The following is a 24,606-nucleotide window of genomic DNA, read 5'->3' as shown; positions in this document are numbered from 1 at the left end:
TTTCTTAATATTTTGTCCTTGATCTCCTGAATCATTTCTATTTCCCTAGATTATCATTAACTACAGATCATCCAAACGCCGAGTTTTTGCTCCTGAGTTCCAGTTTTCATACCTTCCCAATTCTTTGACTCTAGCCCTGATTCCTAGCTGGCTTAGAACTTCAACAGCCTCTTCCCCTCCCGCCCCCCACGCCCCAAATCTTGTTTTTATTCCATGTCGTGGTTAATGATACCAGTGCAGTCCTAGGTACTTAGCCAGAGGTTGTCATTTCTGTCTCTTCCCCAAGCCCACATACTCAGTTTGTTTCCTATTTTTGTGTATTTACTTCACAAACACTACTGTTTTCCAGACCATCTCTCACTTGTATAGTACAAAAGTGCTTACTTGATTCTGCTTTGAATTATAAGTAAATCTCTAACTTTTTTCCTTTGGATTTGGCACTTCTTAGGGGCAGGCTCTAACTTAATTGTTTCTTTTTGTTGAATTAAAGAACACTCTTCTAGACTTTTTTTCTAAACTTGAGTCATTGTTTTACTATACCATTAACTGGTTTTCCCTAGGCGATAGGAACTTGGTCATGATTCATGATTTGATTATATGTATGGACCTGTAATACACTAGTCTTAGGGTTAATGCAGGAAAGGGTGTAATTTTAGATGATGCATAAATTGACAGAATATGTGGGAACATTTTTAAATGGCTTTAACCATTTTTATTTATAATTAATGGAATCTTTGCTAATTACCTAGATTTTAGTATCTATAAGATGATGTTTTCAGACTTTGATATTTCTGTCTGAATGTCAGAGGCTAGCTAGATATGTATTCCCCCCACAAAGATTTTAATCTTTTAAAAAGTTTTATTTTTACTTTTCTCTAGTTAACACTTTTGATTATATGATTCTGCTAATAACTAATAGAAGAAATAAAGAGCAGCTGAAGCAAAGAGGCTACAAAAACACTCTTTTCTTATAATTATTCATAATTATTTCATGATTTAGATTTCTTTCTCCAATTAAGGTATCTTAACTTTGACTACTTACCCATGTCATCCCCTCCTCCAAATAGCACTGTAACTGTAGAGGAATGTTTTAATGGTTAAATTAAAAGGCTTTTGTGATTTAACATTTCATGTTTTTTAGAGTTCTAAGAAAAGATTGATTCAGAAGAATTAAAGATTTGGTTAAATGATTTGGTAGTTGTTATACATTCAGAAGAGTCACTAGCTCTTTCCCCATCCGCGGACCACACTTTTTTTGTGTGACATCATCCTAATTCATAATTCATATCCTATAATTAAGTGATTCAACTTCCTCATTTGTTCCTCATCATTAAAGTCACTTGAGTGACTTCTGTAGGCATGGGGGGGGGTGCGTTTGGACACGCACAATGGGCAATCAGAAACATTGGGCAGTATGTTGATGAAAATAGAACATTGTGAAGAAACGAGAATAGAATAGGCGATAGGTGAGCATATAAATGGAGAAGTAAGGGGAATTGATTTCAAGGTAGTAGTTAGAAACAAAGCTCTCTAGGAGCAGTTCTGAGGACTCATAGATATTGCCAGGGATTCAGTAGAGAAATCTGTTTGAATGGCGGTAGTTATGGACAAAGAACAGTGAAAACCTATTTGATAAGCTTTGAGGGTTATACTTTGGAATTAAAAGTTTTAAAAAAATTTTGGCCATCCAAATCATCTTTAGTGAATATAAATAAAAATTAAGTATAGTTCAATTTTATCAGTTTAGAAATGAGGTATTAAGGCTTAGAGAGATTGATTTACAAGAAAGGAAAGAACTACTATTTAAGGAGCACCAACGGCATATGAGACATATTTTTTACATTCTAGTTCTGTGAAGTATGTTTCATTCTCCCTATTTTACAGATGCTCAGACTCAAGAAACTTGCCAGTAACATAAGACTAGTCATGATGGAGGCAGGATGAAAATCCACTTCTCTTGCATAGTCCAGGGTCTTTTCTACTCCTGTCAGTAAACATTAAAAGCCAATCAACTGAGGTAATAAGAACAAAGGATTAAAAACCAACACTCCAAATATAACAAAGGGTATTTTCTGATTGGTAGCTTCTATTTTTATAAAAAAAGAAAAGACTCAAAGATAAAAATTATCTTTGGTTGTACAGCTATTAAATCACTATTAAAATATGAGACTTGTCTGGGGTGCCAGGGTGGTTAAGTGGGATAACCATCTGCCTTGGGCTCAGATCATGATCCCGTGGTCCTGGGATGGAGACCTGGCATCGGGCTCCCTGCTCAGTAGGGAGTCTGCTTCTCCTCCATGTTCCCCGTTTGTATTCTCTCTCTCTCTCTCTCTTTGTCAAATAAATAAATAATATCTTTTTAAAAATATATGGGACTTGTCATAGGTATAAAAGAAACACGACCTTTACCTATAAGGGTCTTATAATTGATGATGTATGTATAAAAATATAGTCACAGAAAAAATAGAATATATTTACTGTCACTTTAGAGATGGGAAGAATCAGCAAGGTTACAGGCAACTCTGTTTTTATGTGCTTTTTTTGTTTTTTGGGTTTTGTTTTAAGGAGAAATTGTCTTAAGAGATTCTTTAGCTTCTTGCCTTGAGGGTATCCTTGTCATGCTTTTAACACAGGCTCTTGCTACCAAAGGTAGACTATATTTGTCCTGGCACATGATTGGCCTCTGATATTTAATGAGTGAGCCAAGCTCAGAAGGGATTTGGGCTCTGTGTTAACTTTTTGAATTAAATTTGATGTTTGTGAGAATTAATAGCTTGCTTTTTAGAGTTTCTTTTCTTTTTTTTTTTTTTTAGAGTTTCTGAAATGAGGTTCTAAAAAATGAAACTGAGCATGATAGAAGTAGGAAAAATTAGGACTTTGATATATAATATTATGGTCTGTCTGTTCATTCACTAAGGAAAAGAGGTGCTTAAAATATGTGTGCAAATCTGGGCTTCCATTTGCCCTGCTTACATTTACATTTGTGAACTCTAAATCTTTTATTTAAGCACTTAATCTAATTAAACTATTGGTAACTACCTTTTTGAAGCAAGACACCTTCTCTTTAGCCTCTTGTTATTTGAACCACTGCTGTTCTGAATGTGATGACCTAAGCCGTAATCAGATTACCTAAGAGTAGCTTTTCAAATTGTTTTTCAAACATTTCTTTTCTGGAATTCCTTAGTGATATATGTTTCCCATTTCACCATATAATTATCTAGGTTTTAACATTTGTACATTTGATACCATCATATTCGTTACAATTTTTTTTTTTCTCAGAAGCCTGATTCTGGTCGACACTGAGACAAAGTCTTTTTTTCTATCTACCAGTCCTTTCTCCTTATTCCTGATGTTTCCTTTGTCCTTCCCTCTCCCTCCCCTTCCCCATTTTGTTTGTCTTAGTGTACGGAAAGGTAAAAAATTAGGCTGATGATAGGTAGAGGTCGATGATGATTCCCTGTAAAGATATTATTTAGTGACAGAAACATTAATTTCTTAGATAAATAGTTCAAATTTCTTTGGAGTCCACCAGACCTGGATTAGAATCATATAAAAGTTGTACATATCTATTATTGGGGGTGGGGAATGGTACAGTATCAATGAATACAAAGAAGAAAGTAACAGAATTGTTCTCTTGTGTGCTTCTTTTAGATAATTTCTGTTAATGGTTTTCATGTTTCTAAGTACCTACTATATATATTTACATATATACGTAATAGTAACATTAGCTATATTAATTTCAGATTTATACTATGTACATTTTCCTTTTATGAGAGTCTTCAGTATGTCAGGAAGTGTCTATAGTATTCATTTAATTCCGTTTTAATTCATGTGGTATTACTATAATATCTCAATTTCTTCTCATTTTTTTCCTTTCAAAAAATATTTTTACCACTTTCAGGATGCTGTTCCTTCAGTTGTTTTTTTGGTTTGTTTTTAATCAGTCTTAACCTCTGTAAAGGTGCAAAGTTCATTTATAAAAACAGAAGGAAGGGAAACAATACTAGAAATAATAGTTGAGGAAGATACTAGAGATAGAAAAGACAGCAAATAAAGATATTTGCATCTGTGGCTTCAATCTTAGTAGTTGAAGTAGTTGGCTAGGTGTTCTGCCTGGAGGGGTAATAATGCTCACAGTCATTAGGAATTAAAGCCTGTGGGAAGGGAATTTAGAACTGTCCTTACTGTCATTATGGGAAGTATTGGAAGAGATCAACATAGGATTGTGAGACCTGCTGTTGAAGATACACAATGAATTTGTAGAGGGTAAAGTGTTTAGTCTGGGACCAGGCTTTTAAAAAAAAGAAAAAAGCTGACTATAGGTCCTCTCTGGTTGAGTAAGAGTACCCTGGAGGCTTATGGTGTTCATGGCATCTGAGGGAGTAATAACCAGAGTTTTATTTTTTTAAGGTTTTTAATTTATTTATTCATGAGAGACACAGAGAGAAAGAGAGAGAGGCCGAGACACAGGCAGAGGGAGAAGCAGGCTCCATGCAGGGAGCCCGACGTGGGACTCCATCCCGGGTCTCTGGGATCACACCCCAGGCTGAAGGCGGCACTAAACCACTAAGCCACCGGTGCTGCCCAATAACCAGAGTTTTAATAAAATTGCTTACCATAGCCAGGAACCTGAGAATGAACTTCCTTAATACGTACAAAACTGTTGCCTGCACATCAAAAGTAAATCAAGATTTCAGAGTCTTTTCTCATGATATGAGAGAAACAGTGTTTTTCACTCCTTGAAACAGATCGTCAGGAAGAATATGGCCGGAAAGCCATAGAACTACTCATACACTAATTACCGTGGTATTTATAAATCTGCCTGCCAACACAGCATTATTTGTATATACATCCTTTTGTTTCCATAGAATGTTGGGCACTTTTCTAGACATCCAAATAGTGGAGGCATTGTAGGGGGCAGGGGAGAATAGTTAGGAGTAACTGAAATATGGAAGATGCCAAAATATTACATGATATTCTTTTCTCAGTAGAAGAATATATTATCTGATTTAAAATTTCTGTTCTGTTAGACAAATGTTACTGCCAGGATTCCTTTAATCTTTTGTATGTCATTTAAAAAATAAGGTAATTTTTTGTCCTGATTTTTTGCAGAGAACTATGATTGAACTCAGCTTTATGATTTAATTTTATGTAGAAGAAATACAAAAGAGAGAGAGAAAGAATTTCAAGTTTAAGTGATTTAGAGTCTGCCAAGTGTCTCTGTGTCAGAGGTAGAATAGAAATAGACCCTTCAGAAAATTTGTTGAGTTACTTGTTTAATTTTGTAAGCACACTTCTGCAAGTTATTCTTTATCCTTGACCCTAAGTCTTGAGCAGATGGTTCTTCTCTTCTTCAGTTTAAGTTTCACTTCTTTTCCTGCTCTATAATGATTGACCAGAAGATCATGTTTCTTTCAGGGGAAGAGCTTGACCTCAGCCACAGGTGTTCTGATCTATCTTGACAGATTTCATCGTTGAATCAAATGAGGCTTTATAGATCAGAAGGAGTCTTTTGAATTCCTTCCCTGTCCTTTCTGGCATTCTGCCAGCACCTTGATTTCATGAGGCCTCTTACCACACACACATCCCAATAAACAAACAGTTTTCAGACACAGTTCAGTCTGAGTTTATATTTAAGAGTAATTTGTTAATGGCCTATGCATTACTAAGCAGAGCTATGACCATGTAAAGCACCTGCATGTAGGTTCATGGCACCATCACAATGTTTTTCAAGAAAAGTAGTCTATTTGCTTATGTAACGGAAGAGTCCATCTGGTAGTATTTTTAAAATAAAAAATGTGTGCTGCAAAGGAAAACCGATGTCTCCATGTGGAGAGACATTTAATTGCTTGTAACTGAAAGTGACATTTATCTAGTTTTTTTTTTTTTAAAGATTAAGATCCCATATTCTATTACAGTAAAAATTGTCCTTCCTCTAATCCACCAAATCTTTTGGAGGAAAAAGAAACAACAGAATCTCCAAAAAATAAAACCATCTTTATCCTTTTTATAGGAATATCCCTCACCAGCAGTCCTGTTTTTTTTGGTTACATTCTGCTATTTACAAATACCTCAGCCTTCAAAAAGCATTTCCACTTTTAACCACCACTTCACTGCAAGATTTATTAGACTTTCTGAACCCTTTTAAGCCTGGGGCCATAGAGTACCATGCTGGGATTGCATCAAACCTGGTTAGGCCAAGGATTGACGTGCATTTCTCATTGGTCTTTTGCATATGCATTATTTTATTTTCCTTGATGTTAAGGTTGTGGAGCATATGTTTCCATGTGCATATTCTTGTCATCTTGAAATAAAAATATGATTCTTTTAAAAGAAAATTTGGTGCATTGTTTTGTACATGAAAACAAAATACCGCCCAAATGATTATTAAAACGTATTGGTACATGGAGGGCCTAGATGGTTCAGTAGTTAAGCATCTGCCTTTGGCTCAGGTCATGACTGGGGTCCTAGGATCGAGTCCCACATCAGGCTCCCCTGCAGGGAGTCTGCTTCTCCCTCTGCCTCTCATGAATAAATAAAATTTTGTAAAAAAAAAAAAAAAAAAAAAAAAAAACTAACATATTGGTACCTGTTCTTTATTAGTTTGGGTTATTGTTCCACTAAAAAATATGCAGTGCCATTGAAATAGAAAATTTATTTTTAAAATAAATTTTGATTGGATTAAACCCAGTTTTTCTGAGTTACCAAGTTAGAGCAGAATTGCTCTTGTGGAATCTGTGTCCCCGTACTTACCTTTTCTGATTTTAAAGAAGATGATCGTTTAGTTGAATTCAGAATTTAAGAGGGTAAAGGACAACTAGTCACTTGACAACTAGAGCAGGTCAGCTCTGCCATTAAGTCCAAACAATTGGTTATTGCTTATCTATCCTGCTTTATAGAGACTCATGGCAGTTTCGGTTACATATAAGTAAGTTGTTCAGTCCGTGTCTTGGCCTAGGTGTTCTAAGATTTTAATTTGCAGGGAAAATTATATTACAAAGTGATTTTAAAAATAAGAAAGGAGTTACAGGAAAGTGATGAAAAAGAGAAGAAGATTTAAAGGATCAGAAAAATTAGTATGAATAAGATAGTGTATAAGAGAGAATAATCAAAATGAAGGTGACTCATGGAGTCATGTAATCATTTTATTCTACCTCCTTCATGTCTGTCTTTAAACCATCTTGGATTCTCAGTTTCTCATTTCTTGGAACAAGATTTTTAAAAACATGTAGATAAAAGGACTTTTGGGTGGAATGTGATGTTATAAGTCAGAAAATACTCTGCCTGAATATCCTCATAATATCTCTGCCTGTCTCTGGTCTCTGTCTCATCTCTTAATTGTAAGTAACTGAAATAATTTTAATTTCTCAGGATTCTAATTTTCAATTAACACTATAAGTGAAAATCCTCAGTTAAAACTATAAGCTAGTGATCCATTTCAGTGTCCTGTTGAACATTGGGAATTAAGGTGCTGAGGACAGTAGGTGTTAACAGCAAAGAAAGTAGAGACAAACAGTAAGAATGGTTTGTTCATCCTACCCAGGTGAAGGTATAGATCAGAGAACTTTCTAGCATCTGAGAGTAATGGGTATAGAAGCTAAAAGGAATTTTACTTCTGATGTTTACCTTGCATCTTCAATCACTTTCAAGATTTATTTATCAGTTTAAACCATAACCCAAGTGGTAATTGTGATCTACATGTTTATGAATTTTTAGTTCTGTAGAACATTTGTATTTTTTCTTTAAAAAATAACTCCATAAAGAATGTATTATTGGTAGTTTTTTCTTGAAGGTACCAGAGCTGTGTTTATTTAAAATAAAGGATTCCCTAGGGCAGTGGTTCTCAAACTTTAATAGTGCATCAGAATCATCTAGAGGAATTTTTAAAACCTAGATTGCTGGGTGCCACAGCCATATTACTGATTCAGAAATGAGGCCAGAAAGTTTGCATTTCCAGCAAGTTCTCAGGTGATGCTAAAACTTCTGGTCCTGAAGTTGTACCTTTGAAAACTACTGCAGTACAATATTGATCACTGAAGTCTGAGACAAAGCTAAATCTACTCTGTGCTGAGTGAATGCTGAGTTGCTTATAATGCAAGCAGAATTATACCTGTTGGAAAGGTACCAACAATGATCATTTAATGCAGTGTTTTATCTTATTTTTCATAGATTGGAGCATATGATCAACAAATATGGGAAAAATCTGTTGAACAAAGAGAAATCAAGGTAACAAATTTATTTCATTTTGTGTATCCTGAAACAGTTCTATAAATTAATTATTAACCACTTTTTATTTTATATCTTTCCACACACTTTTAAGGTATGAATATTACTTATTCTATCCAAACTTTTAAACAAAGAGGTAAACTCTTATGCTGGCATAATCATGTGTCTTTACCTCTGATGATTGATTGATTGATCTATTTATTTTTGCTTTTTATCATCTTTCTATCTTTTAAAATTTAATTTCTAATGATTATTTTTTATCAGCTCTCTTTCCCTTTCACTTGTCACCTTATACTTCTAGTTTACTTTTCCTCCCTTTTGATGCTGTCATTGCTCTGTACAGTTTATTAAACTGGTAAGTGTTTCAGGACTTTTCCCGCCTGAGTGATCCTGTCAAATGCCGCTCTGCTTCATTGAGATCTGCTTTTGGTGCTACTAACAGAATGACTTGGACGCAAGTAGAGTTGCTGAAGAGTTGGTCATTTTTTAAAAGAACTTAGGAAAGTAAAGCATTAATTAAAATGTTTTTGTAGTAGGTGGTTTCTTCTTGAACATGTAATCACTTATGCTGGTAAGACATTCTCATAGGCTACCTTGCTAGCATGAAAACTATTTTTTAAACTAAATTTGTTCTGTTTCTCAGCAATTGCTCCTTTTTGATAATAAGATTTATATTTTCATTTGCATAGATAATACTAATCTGTGTGTTCCTGCACGAGCTAAATTTAATTTGGGCCCAAAGAATGTTACTTTAGTTGCTTGACATTTTCTATTTTGTATGAAAAGGTTTATATTAGATTGAAAACCAGTGTCTATTGTTTCTTAAAAGTCTCAAAAAAAAATCTCAGTGTTTAGACAACTTAGTCGTCTATAATAAAGAGCAAGATTCTTTGCCATTGGTCAGTTTTAATCTTTAAAGTATTTTCAGGAAGAGTTAAAGTTGCTATAAGCACCTGCTATGTGTTAAATACAGGATTAAATCCTGAGGACAGCAAGATGGAATGTATTACAATTTTGTTGATGAGATTCATAATTACAAATGAGATCAGTTCAGTTAAGGGAGGGATATGTAGGCCTCTACTGGAGAGTGCAGGGGGAGGCAGCCCTGAGGAGGTTAGGGAAGACATCACAGAGGAAGTTACTCATGAGCTGAGTTTGACAAACATTAGGGAGAATGAGGAAAACATTCCAGATAGAACGAAGAGCATATAGAAATAAACATGCAGGAAGGATGGAGCATGATTGACTAAGGAATCCTTGAGGAGCTTGGTAGGTAATAGGTTGGATGGAGGAAGGAGATTGGGGCAGCTAGTCGGGAAGCTTTACAAGAAAATAGGAGTCAGATAGTGCAGGTGCTTGACTGCCTCACCCCAGAGTCTGGATGTAATCTGGAAAACCATGAGGGGGACATTAAAGGATTTTAAGCAGAACTAGTTACCTGATTAAATTTATGTTTTAGAAACTTCACTCAGGCAGCACTAAGTGGTATGGGAAATACTAGAAGAGGAACAGATTTAAAATTGTGCTTTAGAAATATTTAGGTGGTACTTGGAGAAGAGATTGGGGAATAAAGTGTGCGTGTGTATACATGCATATGTGTATATGTGTGCTCTGTTTATTATAACATTATGTAGATGCAGCTCTAGGAGTGAGGAGATTTACACTGGGTGATGACAGTAAAAAAAAGCTGAGAATGGAACACTACAAAACATCAACATTTAATGGACAGGTAAAGGAAGAGATGTAAGTGAAGGAGGTGAGAGATCCATGAGACAGTAGTCTAGCAAGAGTATCATGAAGAGTAAAAATACCTCAAGCAAGCAAAGAGCAGCATGCGGGTTTAGTAAGATACCTTGAAACCTCTTAAGCTGCTCATCACAAAACACTACATTCCTCACTTTTTGGAACTATTTTAATGCCGAAACAGAGGTTAGGGTAACGGAGGATTATATTAGTCTTTCCTGGGTGTACTGACAGGATGAACTTGGAGAACTATAGCTTTTTTCTGAAATATATCTTCCTTTAAAGATAGTATTTTATAATAGTAATTGTAGAATTAAAAAGTATTAAAGTTAACACTTATTATTTTGAATTAAATAACAGGGTCTATTTGTTGACAAGCCTAAAACATTCCATTCTTGCTAAACATTTTAGTTGAGGCAAGTTATTTGTATTGCAAAATAATTTTGCATTTATTCTAAGGGAGATAGAGAAATTACTGTGATGTATTAATATTTGATTTCAAAAGAAACCCAAAACACTGCCCCAGAGAAGACTCTGCGGAATGCAGTGAATTTGTCCTCCCTAATGGATTGTCTGTATGTCACAGCAGTGATCAGCAACTAAAGAAACAAAAGAGCCATGAAAACATGTTCTTGGATATGTTTATTTTTTTTAATTGAAGACCCTTACTTGATATTGCTAAGGTTTTTTGTAAGTTGCAAATTATTTTCTTCTTAAACATTTTAGAAATTATACCTGAAAACTTCCATTCCCTGATCACCTTGACCCAAATTTAGAAGTAAATGTGGAATTTCCCCCCAGTGTTAGTACTTACTAGAATTGTATAGCCTCGGTAAAAAGAATTATGCTATTTAAAGTCATTATAGAGGAAAAACAGGATGGGGGAAACTAAATAGGATTTCTGGAAAGTGAAACTGATAGTTACATCCTTTGGTAGGAGTCACAGTATTATAATAGCTCCATGCATGGGAAGCCTGCATCGTTGAACAGAAGTACTTTCTAAATTTAAACAGCTGTTGTAAGCTTTTTGGCTCAACATTATCTGTGTACTTACAGATTTTTAAAAATTCAGAACTTAAAAAAAAATTCAGAACTTCATACAATTTGTATTATTGTGCCTTAGGAATGTACTGTAAGATTTTAAGTGTATATCCAAAAAAAATATATTACTTAGATTCTTACAGATTAATTGTATTTGTGGTGTCTGATTATTTCTACTTTCTAATTTAATCACTAGTTATTAAAATCTTTTCTTTTGAACTTAGTTTTCATTTTTTGTTCATTTAAACTTTTTGATGGTCCATAATTATAGTTAGTCCTGAAAGCTATGTTATTTTGTGTGAATATAGTTTACTCTAAACCAATTTAAAATTTTCCAACTTATTGGGCACCTGAGTGGTTCAGTTAGTTAGGCATCTGCCTTTGTTTTGGGTAGTGATCCCAGAGTCCTGGGATTGAGCCCCCCATCGGGCTGCCTGGTAGGTAGGGAATCTGCTTCTCCCTCTGCCCCTCACCCTGCTCATATTCTCTGTATCTCTCACTCTCTCTCTCAAATAAGTAAAATCTATTAAATTTTTTTTAAAATAAAAAATAAAATTTTCCAACTTAAAATATCTACTTAAACTGATTTTATGAATACTTACATATGAATACTAATATCTTTTTTGTGATTAAAATTATAAATGTTATGAGATTTATCAATGAAATTCTTCTTTGTTTTTCTTTTTTTAAACCCTCTAAATATTCTGATAGGTTACCTTGAAGGGAGTTTTATCAGAAGTGGCAATTATAAAAAATATAAGTAAATAGATAAATAGATCAATAGATACATATATATGGGGCGCCTAGTCAGTTAAGCATTTAACTCTTGATTTTGGCTCATAATCTCAGGATGGTGAGATCAAGCACTGGGCATGGAGCCTGTTTAAGATTCTCTCTCTGCTTTTCCTTCTGCTTCCCTCCGAGACCCTGCTTCGCTCTCTCTTTGAAATAAAATAAAATGAAACTGGCAATTGTGTTGTGACTCTACAATGTAGCTCAAAATAAATGTTTTAATAAAATATAAAATAGGAAATGAACCATGTACGAAAAAGGTCAAGAAGAATGAACATGTTGAAAGACAACACAATTGCATAAATCAAGATAATTTACTGTTCCTTTCATAAGGACTTTAAGTTCTTAAAACAACCTGATAAAAATTTTAGGTATACAGCAATAAGTTAAGCTTCAGATTTGTCATAAAACATTGGCAATAAGATTATTTTAAAATTATTAGAAAAATAATGTAGAAGTAAATCAAAATATGTTACTGTTTTCAAATTTGTTGACAGTAATAAAGATTAAATCTTAGATTTCATACCAAATCTAAACAATGTTCTATTAATGAAATTTTGCTTTAAATGTGTATATATTATTAGAATTGCTTTTCCAATGTGCAAAACACTGGGAGTGATTCATAGTCTGCTAGCCACTATCCTGACATTAAAATGGGAAATGAGTGGATCCCTGGGTGGCTCAGTGGTTTAGCGTCTGCCTTCGGCCCAGTGCGTGATCCTGGGGTCCTGGGATCAGGTCCCATGTCGGGCTCCCTGCAGGGAGCCTGCGTCTCCCTCTGCCTGTGTCTCTGCCTCTGTCTCTCTCTCTCTCAATCTCTCTCTTTCTCTCTGTGTCTCTAATAAATAAATAAAATCTTTATCGCAATCTCTCTGTGTGTGTGTCTCTAATAAAATAAAATCTTTAAAAAATAAAATAATAAAATAAAATAAAAAATAAATAAAATGGGAAATGAAGTACAGATGCAGTCATTACTCACAGGCGTTACATTCTATAAAGTCACCATGAACACTTGAGTTAACAGATACTGACCATTGCTCCACCTCTAGTCACAAGTCAAGTGATCGATACCTATCATTGTTTTATGTATTTTTCTGTTGAAAAACACCTTGTTTAATATAAATTGTTGATGCATTAACACTGAACTCATGGCCAGCGACACTGTAACTCATGGCCAAACGTAGCTTATCTAGATTACATTTTCTCAGTGAGGCACATCATGGGCTTCGTAACACTAGACTGCACTTCAGTGCTGTGCTTGAGGGCCATTTTAAACAACAAAATTACCAAAAAGAAGTACCAAAAAAAGCAAAACCCAGCACTAAGTTGACTGTGAAAAGGATACTTATTTTCAGCATGAGAGCTGAAATAAGAAGGCAGATTGTTGCCTTGTTTGACTTCACCAGGGAATGTGCACATTGGGTGACTCAAAATTTTTGCCACTCTTACTTTGTACATGACTGCAAATGACTACAAAAGCACAGCAAGTATTGATTGGGGGATACAGATAAATTCTGTGAGTAGGATAATTTGCAAATACAGGATCTGTTAATATGAGAATTGGCTATATTTAAAATTACCATGGCTCTGTCTTCTGTCCTCTTTTCTTCTGTTTTTGTACCTCTGAGTAGTTTTCTTCTTGATTTCAGGAAACATTTTTGGTTTAAACATCTCAGTTAATTCTGAGCTCAAATAGCCTCCTCTTATTTGTTTTAGATGCAAATAGTCCTTAACTAAAAATTTACCGTAGGGGTCATTGTTACTTGGATCAGGACCAAACAGAATTTACTGCAGTTACTTGATGAATTAAATGAATAGTAAACAAATCATCTAAACACTGCAGCATATCTCAGCACTTGGCCCCTAAGGAATTTAGCCTAAGCTCTTCTAATTCTTAACATCCTAGTCTTAAGTGTGATTTTTTTCCCCCGATGATTTTGATCTCTATCTCTATTCCCACCTCCACTGGTGGCAGAAACTTAATGTTCAATAATTCCGAGTTTAAACTAATTCAATTCGTGACTTCTGCTTTTCCCTCATCCTGCTCCGCCTGGGCATGGCGTCTGATTTCTAAGGTGATTAGGTTGCATTGTGGTCTCGTTAGTGGTTGGCATGTGAACATAGTGGCCACCTTGAGATGGGCATCATCCTCTCTGGGTCTTAGCTAATTCCACCCCCACTTACTGGCATTAGCTGAGAAGTCTGCATCCCAGCTTTGTGAGCCACTGCTTCCTGCAGAAACGCCCCAGCATCATGAAGGCCCCTTGAGGGCCTTTCAGGGCCACTGCTCTCCCAGCCAGCCTCTCTTATGCATATCTGGGCCCCAAACAGTCTCATGGACCATCTCAGACTGTACATCCTAGTTGGGTGGTAGTGATTGTCTTTGTTTTAGACTTTTACTTTTAGTAATAAACAGGTCTCTCCTGTTACACACATCCCCAAATTTATCCTTTTGGAAAGTAATAAAATTTATTACAATACTAAAGTTATGTTCCAATTGTAACAAATATATAATGTGTTTATATTTTTGTTCATTATAATTACTTAAAGTTTTTTTAATTGAAATCTTTAGAATTTATCTTCTATTATTCTAAATTTGAAGATATATATATTGAATTCCAATACTATTTTTATTGATGTATAATTGACTATAAGATTATATTGACTTTTAGGTATACAACATGATATAGTATTTGTACTGAGAAATATATTGTATGTATTGAGAAATGATATCACTATAAGTAGTTGACATCCATCCCCATACACAGTTACAAAGATTTTTTTTTTTCTTGTGACAAGGACTTCTGAGATCTACTCTCTTACCAGTACTACTTTAATATATTATAGGGTTTAAGGAATAAACCAAAGAAAACAGCGCATGTGAAACCAGACCTCATAGATGTTGATCTTGTAAGAGGTGAGTCTTAAATAAATAAAAGCTTAATGTAATTAGAAATTGACCTTGAAGAAACAATTCGAAGTGGGTTAGATACAGATTTGTAGAAATAAAAGCAATGTAAGCATAAAGTGAAGGTGGGAATAGTATAAGAAAGAGATAATGCAGGTGTTTAAATACCATTGACTAGTCTGTACTCCCATAAAAATCAGTCCAAGAAATAATAATAAAAGAAAACCAGCTTGTGTTTGCTTAGCAAGCTATATGGCTTGGTTATAAAAAATTAAAGTGATAATTTTTAATTCTTAATTGGAGCTTACATTTGAACTTCATCTTACATTTATAAAATATGTGGGAGAGATTCTGCTGTTATTTCAGTTAAAAATAGGTTTTTTTCTGGAGTACCTGAGTTTATATTAATATGGTAGCGTGAGAATGTTTATAAACCTGTCCACTACTCAAAATTGGGCATTTCTCACTCACAGTGAAATCAAAATAAAATTATACATGGTTTTTTGTTCTTCACATTTTGAAATTTTTTCTCTAAGGAAATTAAAGAATGATAAATGTACTCTGTCATTTTATTTTACTTTTTTCAGGGTCTGCATTTGCTAAGGCAAAACCTGAAAGTCCTTGGACTTCTCTGACTAGAAAGGGAATTGTTCGAGTTGTGTTTTTTCCCTTTTTCTTCCGGTGGTGGTTACAAGTAACATCAAAAGTCATCTTTTTCTGGCTTCTTGTCCTTTATCTCCTTCAAGGTATAATTAAGTGATAGAAATTAATTTTGCCTTATTTTTCGGGGTGTTATGTTTTAAGGGTTACTAAGACTTTCTTTAAAAACATACTAATCACACTGAGTGTGAAGATACACATTTATTGTGATATATTATTTAGTAGGACAAAGCTGGTTTAGTATTAAAATGTTTGAGAAAACAAAGCAGTTATTTTCCAGTATAATTTTATGAAAATTAGAATCTGTGGGTGGCTAAAGAAAAATACAGATGGAGAGGAATTTAGCAATTAGAAAGTCTCTTCAAATGCATACCACGTATACCTACCACACCAGTCGTCTTTTATGTAAGTTATACAAGTTCATTTTCCTGTGTCAGCCATGATTTCTCTTCTCATTTATCCATTGTGTTCTGAGACTGCCCTCATTCCGTACTGAGAGTCTATGTGCCATTTTCTTTTCTTTTCTTTTTTAAAATATTTTATTTATTTATTCCTGGGAGAGAGAGAGAGCCAGAGACACAGGCAGAGGGAGAGAAGCAGGCTCCATGCAGGGAGCCCGACATGGGACTCGATCCCGGGTTTCCAGGAACAGGCCCTGGGCTGAAGGCAGCACTAAACCGCTGAGCCACCAGGGCTGCCCCTATGTGCCATTTTCTGAGTGCTTTTCAGATTCTTGTTTTAATTCTCACGATCACACAGGGAAGTATAGGTACTGGTATTTGCCTAGCTTATAGAAAGGGGACCCGAAGGACCCTGAAGCCACAAAGCCACACAGTCTGCAGATTCAGGTCTAGGCTGTCTGACTGCAGAGCCACATGCTTACACCTCCAGCAAGCTGCCTCCCAGTGCAGCGGTGCTGTGGTGCCCAGTCAGAGCAGCAGTGTACAACACATAATATAAGACACTGTAGAGCTTTTGGAGGGATGAAGAAGATAACCACTCACATGCCAGTACTCTAATAAAAGCAGTGATTTTAATTTAGTGGGCACCTTTTCAGCCTTTTTTAATGTCTTGCTTTTTAAAAAACATTGTAATCCTGAATGATGATTTAAATATGTTTTATCAACAACTCTTAATAGAAGATAAAAATCTTTTTCTTTCCCAGATAAATGTCTTTTAAATAAAAAGTGTAATAAACCTATAGACTTTCATTTAGGAAAATTGTTTCTTTTTAGCCAGAGTACATCTTACATACATGAAAAGGAGTGAACTCTGAAGATTTTGTGATTTTTATCAATAGAATATGTGTGCTTTTCTCATTAATGAAGTGATAAATAAACATTCATTCCAAACATTCATTGGAAAATGTAGGAAAAAAAAATAAAGAAAAGAAACCTACCCATAATCTTGCCTTTCAGTTTACTTTGTAACATTTTTTATATGTTGAGATTATTCTATATAAAAATTGTATTTTTTTTTTGCCATATGTCATCACAAGCATCAGAGTCTTAAAAATATATTTTTAAATTATTGTAAAATATCCTACATCAGTATTGGACATTTAAGCTTTTTGCTGTCTTTTACTATCATGATGACTAATTTCCATTGTAACTAAAAGTTCACATATTGTGTCTGAAATTCACTTACTGGCTTATCTATGTTAAATAAGGAAGACTGGTTAGATCAGATGTGAAAAGATATTTTTCAGTTCAGAAATAGAGTTTAACATTATATTTGTTCCTAAATTATGAGCACTGAATATTCTCCTAGTAAAGCTTAAAGAAGTGACTTAATCTGTGTCACATCACAGACAGTGACAAAGTAATGATATGACCCTTAATGACCCTCAGGAATCTGCTGGTACCTTTCAAAACCCCCGGGCTTCCATCTTTTTGCATATAAAAATAGGATGCAGTGTGCTAAATTAAGACCTCATTCTCTATCCCACCCTTATCTCCTAAAAGGTAGAAAGAATCCTGTACAGTCAGATTTGGTTTGGTATAACTAACTATAGTTATTTTACTTCAATTCCATGCCTTTTGAGTATCTCAACTATATATTCTCAACTCCATTTACACTTTTTGCTTATATCATTTCTCACCCAGATTACTGCCAATAGTCCTATCTTCTGCCTTCTGTCCATTTACCTTTTAAATTGCAAATCCAAACCAGCCACTTAAGGTCTAAATCTCTTTCTAGTTATCATTGCCTTCAAGAGGAAAGCGAAGTTTTTAATCAGTCCCTTGTTGAATCTTTCCTCAGGTTTTACCAGACTAAATTAGCTCTTTGCCGTTTCTTTTTTGTGTTGTTTTGTGGTACTTTTTTGTTTGTTTTTAATCCTATATGCCTTTGAATGTGCAACTCTCTTTGTTTGGTGGCCCTTTCCCCTTCTGTTTCCCTAGTCTGCATCTACTTGTTCTCTCAGTTAGCTTAGGCATCAGGTGTCACCTTGTGTGAGAATCCTTTCCTACCTGCACTTTAGCTGTAGGTCTTCCCTGTGTGTATTATATAGCACTCTTCATAGGTATTGTATTAGTCTCCTTGGGCTGCCATAACGAAATACCACGGACTGTGTGGCTTAAGCAACAGATTTATTCTCTCACAGTTCTAGAGGCTGGAAGTCTGAGATCGGTGTGCCATCCGGTTGGTGTCTGGTGAGGTTTCTTTTACTAACTTGTGGATGGCTACCTTCACACTGTGCCCTCACATGGTCTTTCTTCTGTGTGTGAGCAGAGACCTCTGGTATATCTTTGTCTTAAAAGGATGTCAGCCCTATTGGATTAAGGCTTCATCTTTATGACTTCATTCAACCTTTACTACATCCATATAGGCCCTGTAGGGCTTCAACATATGAACAGGACAAGGGGCACAATTCAGTCCATTACAGTATTTTGTTTATGTGTCCCCCTTTTCTTCTAAATTGAGGAGGGGCGGGGAACAGAGACTACGTTTCTTTGTCTTACTATTCCCAGTGCCTGACATCTGCCACTAAATCTCAAAGATTGACAGACCTGAAAATTAAACTTTATATAGTTTATATTTCTGACAGTTATCCTTAGAGTTCCACTTGGCCAGTATGTGAAGTCCTGCCTTGGAACTTTTGTGCCTAATAAAACATTTTGTCTTCATTGAGCTCTTCAAGGAATCTGTAGAAGTACTGTCTAGCAAAAAATCTTCTGTCTAGTTCATAGGACTTCATTAAATGATCAAAAAATATAAATTAGGGACACCTGGGTGGCTCAGTGGTTGAGCGTCTGCCTTCAGCTCAGGTCGTGACCCCAGGGTCCTGGAATCAAGTCCCATATTGGACTCCCATGGGGATCCTGCTTCTACCTCTGCCTGTGTCTCTGCCTCTCTCTGTGTCTTCATGAATAAATAAATAAATTATTTTTTAAGGTATAGCTTAGCATTATATAAGAGAAGTGAATGTTTTCTCCTTAACCCTTCACTCAAAGGGGAACAGTATGTTGGACATTATACCAGGACCACTGTCTTAGGAACTGAGGCCATGGAAGTGATATGGACACTTAGGCACAGCCAGGAAAAAGAGGAAGGAATGAAGTTGCCCCTCCGCCCCCAGCTTTTCCTGATGCTTTCTACTGGCAGAATTTCACAGAGCATAATAACTTCCTGTCAAGATACCAAGTACAGTTTGCCGGTTCCAGCCCCACCAGGGGACAGTGGTCACAGAGCTGAAAGATTACAGATAACCAGCAAGAGGCCATATAAAATCTGAAGTACTTTAAGATGTTCTTTGTGCCTGAAACACTGAACTTTTTTTTTTTTTTTAAGATTTACTTATTTGAGAGAAAGAGCAGGGGGAGGGGCAGAAGAAAAGGAGAGAAAGAATCTCAAGCAGACTTCCCGTTGCATGCGGAGCCCTGCTTGGGGCTTGATCCCAGGACCCTGAGATCATGACCTGAGCTGAAATCAAGAGTCAGATGCTTAACCAACTGAGCCACCCAGGCGCCCCATGAAACCGGAACCTCTGAAGTAGCATTTGCATTCCCCTTCTTTTTAAAGAAAGTTAATGATAGCAAATAAAAATACTATTTGCCATTGTGAAGTACACATTTTCTCATGTAAAGGAGTTTTTCAAAATGTTCTATATGTATGACCTCACTGGAGTTTATAGTACCTATATCCTGTTTTATTGTACAAAAAAAAATAAATCAAGGCTCAAAAAGTTAAAGGAATTTAATAAGGGTCACATTAGAGTTCACATTAAAAACAACAAAAATTGCATATTTTTCAAAATTGTAGACTCTGTTATAAAACAACTAGAGAATTTGTGTTAAATTCCAGGGTAATTTATAAAGATGATTGGCATTTTTAAAAATGTAAGTCTTTTTTTTCTTTTGAAAGAAACTTATCATTCAGGAGAATATAAAGCGGAAAGCTGTGTTTATGATACTTCTTAAACATGTTAGGAGATAAAGTGGTATTTTAAGCTTGCATCTTGGTATGCTAGCTTGGCCAGGATTCTCTCAGTTGCAGGTGGCAAAAACCAAATGCAAACTAGCTTTTGCAAAAAGTGTTGCTTTTGTTTTTGTTTTTACCACTGATCACAAAAATTTTCAAAAAACCCAGGAAACTAGGTAGACCAGGATGGCTGTTTGTTCAGTTTGCTTGGGACTGTCCAACTGTCTAAGTCTACTTGTGTCGTCCTGGTGCGTTTATTAACAGCTCTCCTTTCACTCTCAGAAGAGTCCTGATTTACATGATAAGTTACATAGTCGTTCTAAATAGCATATGTGCATCTTTTTATTAAATCATTATTCATATTTTAGAATATTTACTTAATATATTTTGTTAAATTATATACCTCATGATGTTTTTACCCCTGAACACAACATGGTTCTCTTCAAAATTTGCACATTACACAAGCACATTACAACAGTCACACCTAACAAAATGAATTAAAAAACTCCTAATTTTCAAATTCTCCAATTGTTCCAAAACAGAATTAGGAACTCCTAGGCCCTATGTTCAGGTGTTGCTGGATCTAGAGGCTCAGATGATGTCTTCACTTTCTGTGCTATTAATTTTGTTCTCATCGTGCTGGTCTCATTCTTAAGGAGGTGGCCAAGGTGGCCCCTGGCAATTTCCTAGTTCCACAGCTCTTACTGTTTGTGATGTAGGAGAAAGACTTTCTTTCCAAGTATCTGTATTAATCCCTTAAAAAGATTCTGATTGGTCCTGTTAAGGTCACATGCCCGTCTCTTTATTAATTCCTGTGCCTAGAATTAAGACTCTGGCAAGACTAGATTACTCGCTATCCCTGAAGTGGGAGAAATAAGACCATTTGATTGACAGATAAAGAAGGCCAATTCCCAAAGACAGAGACTTAATGTCTGGCAAGTGTAAAGGATGCTGAACAGGCAAAAACAAGATTTCTTCTTCATATGGCAGTGGTTAGCATTGGTGAGTGTTTAGTGGTTTTCCTGAAAAATATACCCAAATAAATTTATTATTCCCAAGTGGATAAACCTCTATTGAAAAGAAGCTCTTGATAGCCTTGTTACACACCTATCATAGACTTCCTTGTTTGTAAAACAAAGAAATTAAGTGCTCTTGAGATTAGTGGTTCTTTTGATTGTGATCTTATCAGGAATGCTCTTAGATTCATATGCAGCTGGTTTTCATTGCATCATTAAAATGTGTACTTTAAAGACTTTGTTGGATGTTATCTTGTTCCAGGAGCTTATTACTGAATAGTGTGGTTAGCCAGTGCAAAAAAAACAAATAGTCTAAAAGAGCTTGTCTGGAGTAACATTTTTAACTTATTTAAATTTAGAAAAGGAATCTGTCAAGAAGTGATGTTAGAACGATTTTTTAAAGTTTTGAAGAAATGACTATCAGATCTATAATTAAACATATTTCTTTCCCTTTTTGTAGTTGCTGCAATAGTATTATTCTGTTCCGCTTCTAGCCCACATAGTATACCTCTAACTGAAGTGATTGGGCCAGTATGGCTGATGCTGCTCCTGGGAACCGTGCACTGCCAGATTGTGTCAACAAGAACCCCCAAACCTCCTCTAAGTACAGGGGGTAAAAGACGAAGGTATTCTGTTAAAAGTGATCTTTTTGTGGATTTGTGTAATTTGAATCTGGGATTGTTCTTGACTCAAATAAAATATTATCTTATAAAGTCACTCTTTCAAATAAAGCAGAAAGCTTCAGAGTAAGCTACCAAATAACTTAGTTTATGTATTTGCCTCAAGGCTATTATGAGACCACATACCTGTCTTTGTTGTTTTTGCTTTCTTTCCTAAAGCTCATTTCCAAGGCACCTAATATCATTGTAGGGAATATATTAGCTGGAATTGCTGATAATTCCCTCTGTTCACAGAATCTTGTACTTAACACTTTGGCAAAAACAGTAGCCAGGAAAAAAAATTCAGCTAAATTCTGTTTATTAATTGCTGTTTGAAGCTGTTTATATTGCCCCTTGATTAAGTAAACATAGCAAGTCTCACTGGCACAATGGAGTTCTGTTTTAAGGGTCTTTTGGAGCGATTCCTCTTTTGAATATCGTTGCTAAGAGATTGTGACATTTGCAGTTTGGGGATGTTGAGATTGAAGCCTTTTTCGTTTGAAAAGATAATACCTACATTAGATAAATAGCATTGCTGATTAGTTAGATTATAATTCTCTTTGGTCTAAATTTTCTTCTTTCTTCTTCTGCAGATAAGTGGGATTCAAATAGGGAAGAAATGCTTTGTAAAAATCTGTCCAATGATATCATTACAACCTAATGTCCACTGACTTGTCAGTGTGAGCAAGGAACAATAACCTAACATTTAGAGAAATCGTTCTTGAATATGTACCTTAATGTTTGGATTAACTTTTATCCAGTTAATCTGAATTTTATTGTGTATTAAAGTTCTGTGTTTATGTTTAATCAAAATTTTCAATGTGCTACCAAGAAAGTGGTTGTTAAAATTTTAAAGCTATATTCTACTTTTAATCTCTTCTGATGAAGGAAATTAAGAAAAGCAGCCCATTTGGAAGTACATAGGGAAGGAGATGGTTCTAGTACCACAGATAACACACAGGAGGGAACAGTTCAGAGCCACGGTACAAGCACCTCTTACAGCGTTGGCGCTGTCTTCAGAGATCTCTGGCATGCTGCTTTCTTTTTATCAGGGTTTGTATTTATTCAAGGCTTTATATGGTATAGAGATGCATTATCTCTTTTCTGGCACTTCCTTCTCTGGTAGTGAAGATTAATGAGTTTAAATATGACTCTCATTATGGATTTTGTTTTGATAAATTATAATGCTATAAAATAATGGAAAAATAGAGACCATAAAGTTTACTTTGGGATATGTGTAAATATACCTATATGAAAATGAGTGTATATCATCAAAGTATATATAGTTGGGATTTCTTGCTTTGGGTTTATTTTGTGGCTTGTCAAGTATTATTTTACTTCTATGAAATTGGTTATCTATTTTTATCAGCACTATAGGTCAAATTGACTATTAATGCCATGTGAGTTGTACATTTTTTTCTTAAATCTCTGCTTCAATTGTGTAAAATTATCTGACATATGGCATTGTTATTTCAAGGAATTAAATGTATACCATAGTATGAAATTCTATTTTTATACATTGGGCTCTTTGTATAGTTTGTATCACAGTAAAGGTTTACCAAATAGGAAAATATAATTATAGCAAACTGTAAAAATAAACCTAACTCAATCTTGTATTGTTATCTTGTATCTCAATACAAGAATGAGTAATATAACAATTCAGTTATATTACTAGTTTACATAGATGTGTGATCAGTTTGAAAAAAGTTAAAACATATGATCAAACTACTGAGTATAATGATAAAAGTTGCTAAGTTATTAAATGAAGAAAAGGGATACTGCACATAACTATTTTTTATCACTTTTGTTAATTCCTCTACTAATATCATTGTTTCATCCCCTTGTGATTGTGCTCATATGATAAAGTTTATCATGCATTATAAAATTAAGCATTTGTATCTTGGGATATTTTCATTGCTTGTAATTTTGAGGGAAATTGAACAAAAGCCTAATAGTCTGAAGTAACATGACATTAGATTGGATCCCCTGACTAGTCTAACCACCTATTCTTAGTCCAGAAAAGATACAGGTTTTGTTTTGTTTTGTTTTGAATTTGAATTGCATTCTGTCTCTGTTAGTCTTTTTTTTTTTCTTGGTAATAAATAGCTTTCTGACAGTAGGATGGGATCATTTAATCTCTGTAAAGTCAATGTCTTAAGCACATTTCTCAAGACTTTCTGATGAGCAGTTATAAAATAAATAGCACAGTGGATATGTTTTGCTTTGGGGGAATCAATTAGTTGTCTTCGTTGCCCAAAACTGATATTCTATTATGTAACATTCAAAATGCCCCTAGATAGGTAGGTTAGTACCTTTGGAATTCTGCTATGTTTCTCTAGTCAAATGAGATTCAGACTTCAGTTTTTTTTTCCTTTTGAGCTATTAGAATGACCTTGACTACCAGCCACTGATAATATAGTAGCTAAATCCCTTTGAATTTATTCTCTTTAAAATGACAAGTTTATAATCTAAATGTTTTTAAGGATGCACTATTTTCGGCTGTCTCATTTGGAACTGGTTTGCTAGCATATGAATGAGAATGTTTTAAATATTAGGTACAAAGAGATCTTAAGAAAAATGTTAATTTTGGAAGTTCTAAACTGAGTTCTGAAATCTTGATCATGTCTTATCCTTTCAAGTTTTTATAAGTCAGAAAGAGAAAGATCAGCTGAGACTTAAAATTGTTCCTGGTGATAATAAATTGAAAAGCTGGAAACTCCCATTAAGGTATCTGAATTATCATAACTAATGGGAAGATAAATGTATAACCACACAAATGTCTAAGCTTTATATATGGTATGTTTTGTTTTTTTAGATGTTAGAATGAAAACTACTATTTTTACATCCTGTGTTTACAAGTTGGAAAAGCCCTATTTATCATTTCTAAGTACAGTTCATTCTCAGGATAAAACTATTTTTCTTAAACAAGACATAATGTTCTCTATTTATTTATTTTAAGATTTTATTTATTTATTCAGGACAGAGACAGAGAGAGGCAGAGACACAGGCAGAGGGAGAAGCAGGCTCCCTGCAGGAGCCCGATGCGGAACTCGATCCCAAGACTCCGGGATTACGCCCTGAGCCAAAGGCAGACGCTTCGCCACTGAGCCACCCAGGCGTCCCATAACTTTCTCATTTA

The 24,606-nt window shown here is 35.0% G+C and overlaps 1 protein-coding gene across 4 annotated transcripts in view; it reads left to right on the top strand.

Annotated features, from left to right (window-relative positions):
- PHTF2 (putative homeodomain transcription factor 2) overlaps positions 1-24,606 on the top strand; it is a 113,077-nt gene that overhangs the window by 50,767 nt on the left and 37,704 nt on the right. For 3 of the 4 annotated variants that reach the window (XM_072791405.1, XM_072791406.1, XM_072791409.1), the window contains 5 exons: positions 8,170-8,226; positions 14,650-14,719; positions 15,298-15,456; positions 21,269-21,434; positions 22,356-22,520. In XM_072791405.1, coding sequence (XP_072647506.1) covers positions 8,170-8,226; positions 14,650-14,719; positions 15,298-15,456; positions 21,269-21,434; positions 22,356-22,520 — 617 coding nt within the window. The remainder of the gene's footprint in view (positions 1-8,169; positions 8,227-14,649; positions 14,720-15,297; positions 15,457-21,268; positions 21,435-22,355; positions 22,521-24,606) is intronic. The other variant, XM_072791407.1, reaches the window with a different exon arrangement.

The sequence above is a fragment of the Canis lupus genome, chromosome 21 (genome assembly GCF_048164855.1).
Source record: "Canis lupus baileyi chromosome 21, mCanLup2.hap1, whole genome shotgun sequence".
NCBI classification, from domain to species: Eukaryota; Metazoa; Chordata; class Mammalia; order Carnivora; family Canidae; genus Canis; species Canis lupus.
The sequence above is the reverse complement of the archived record's forward strand: the minus strand, read 5'-3'. Positions and strand labels throughout refer to the sequence as shown.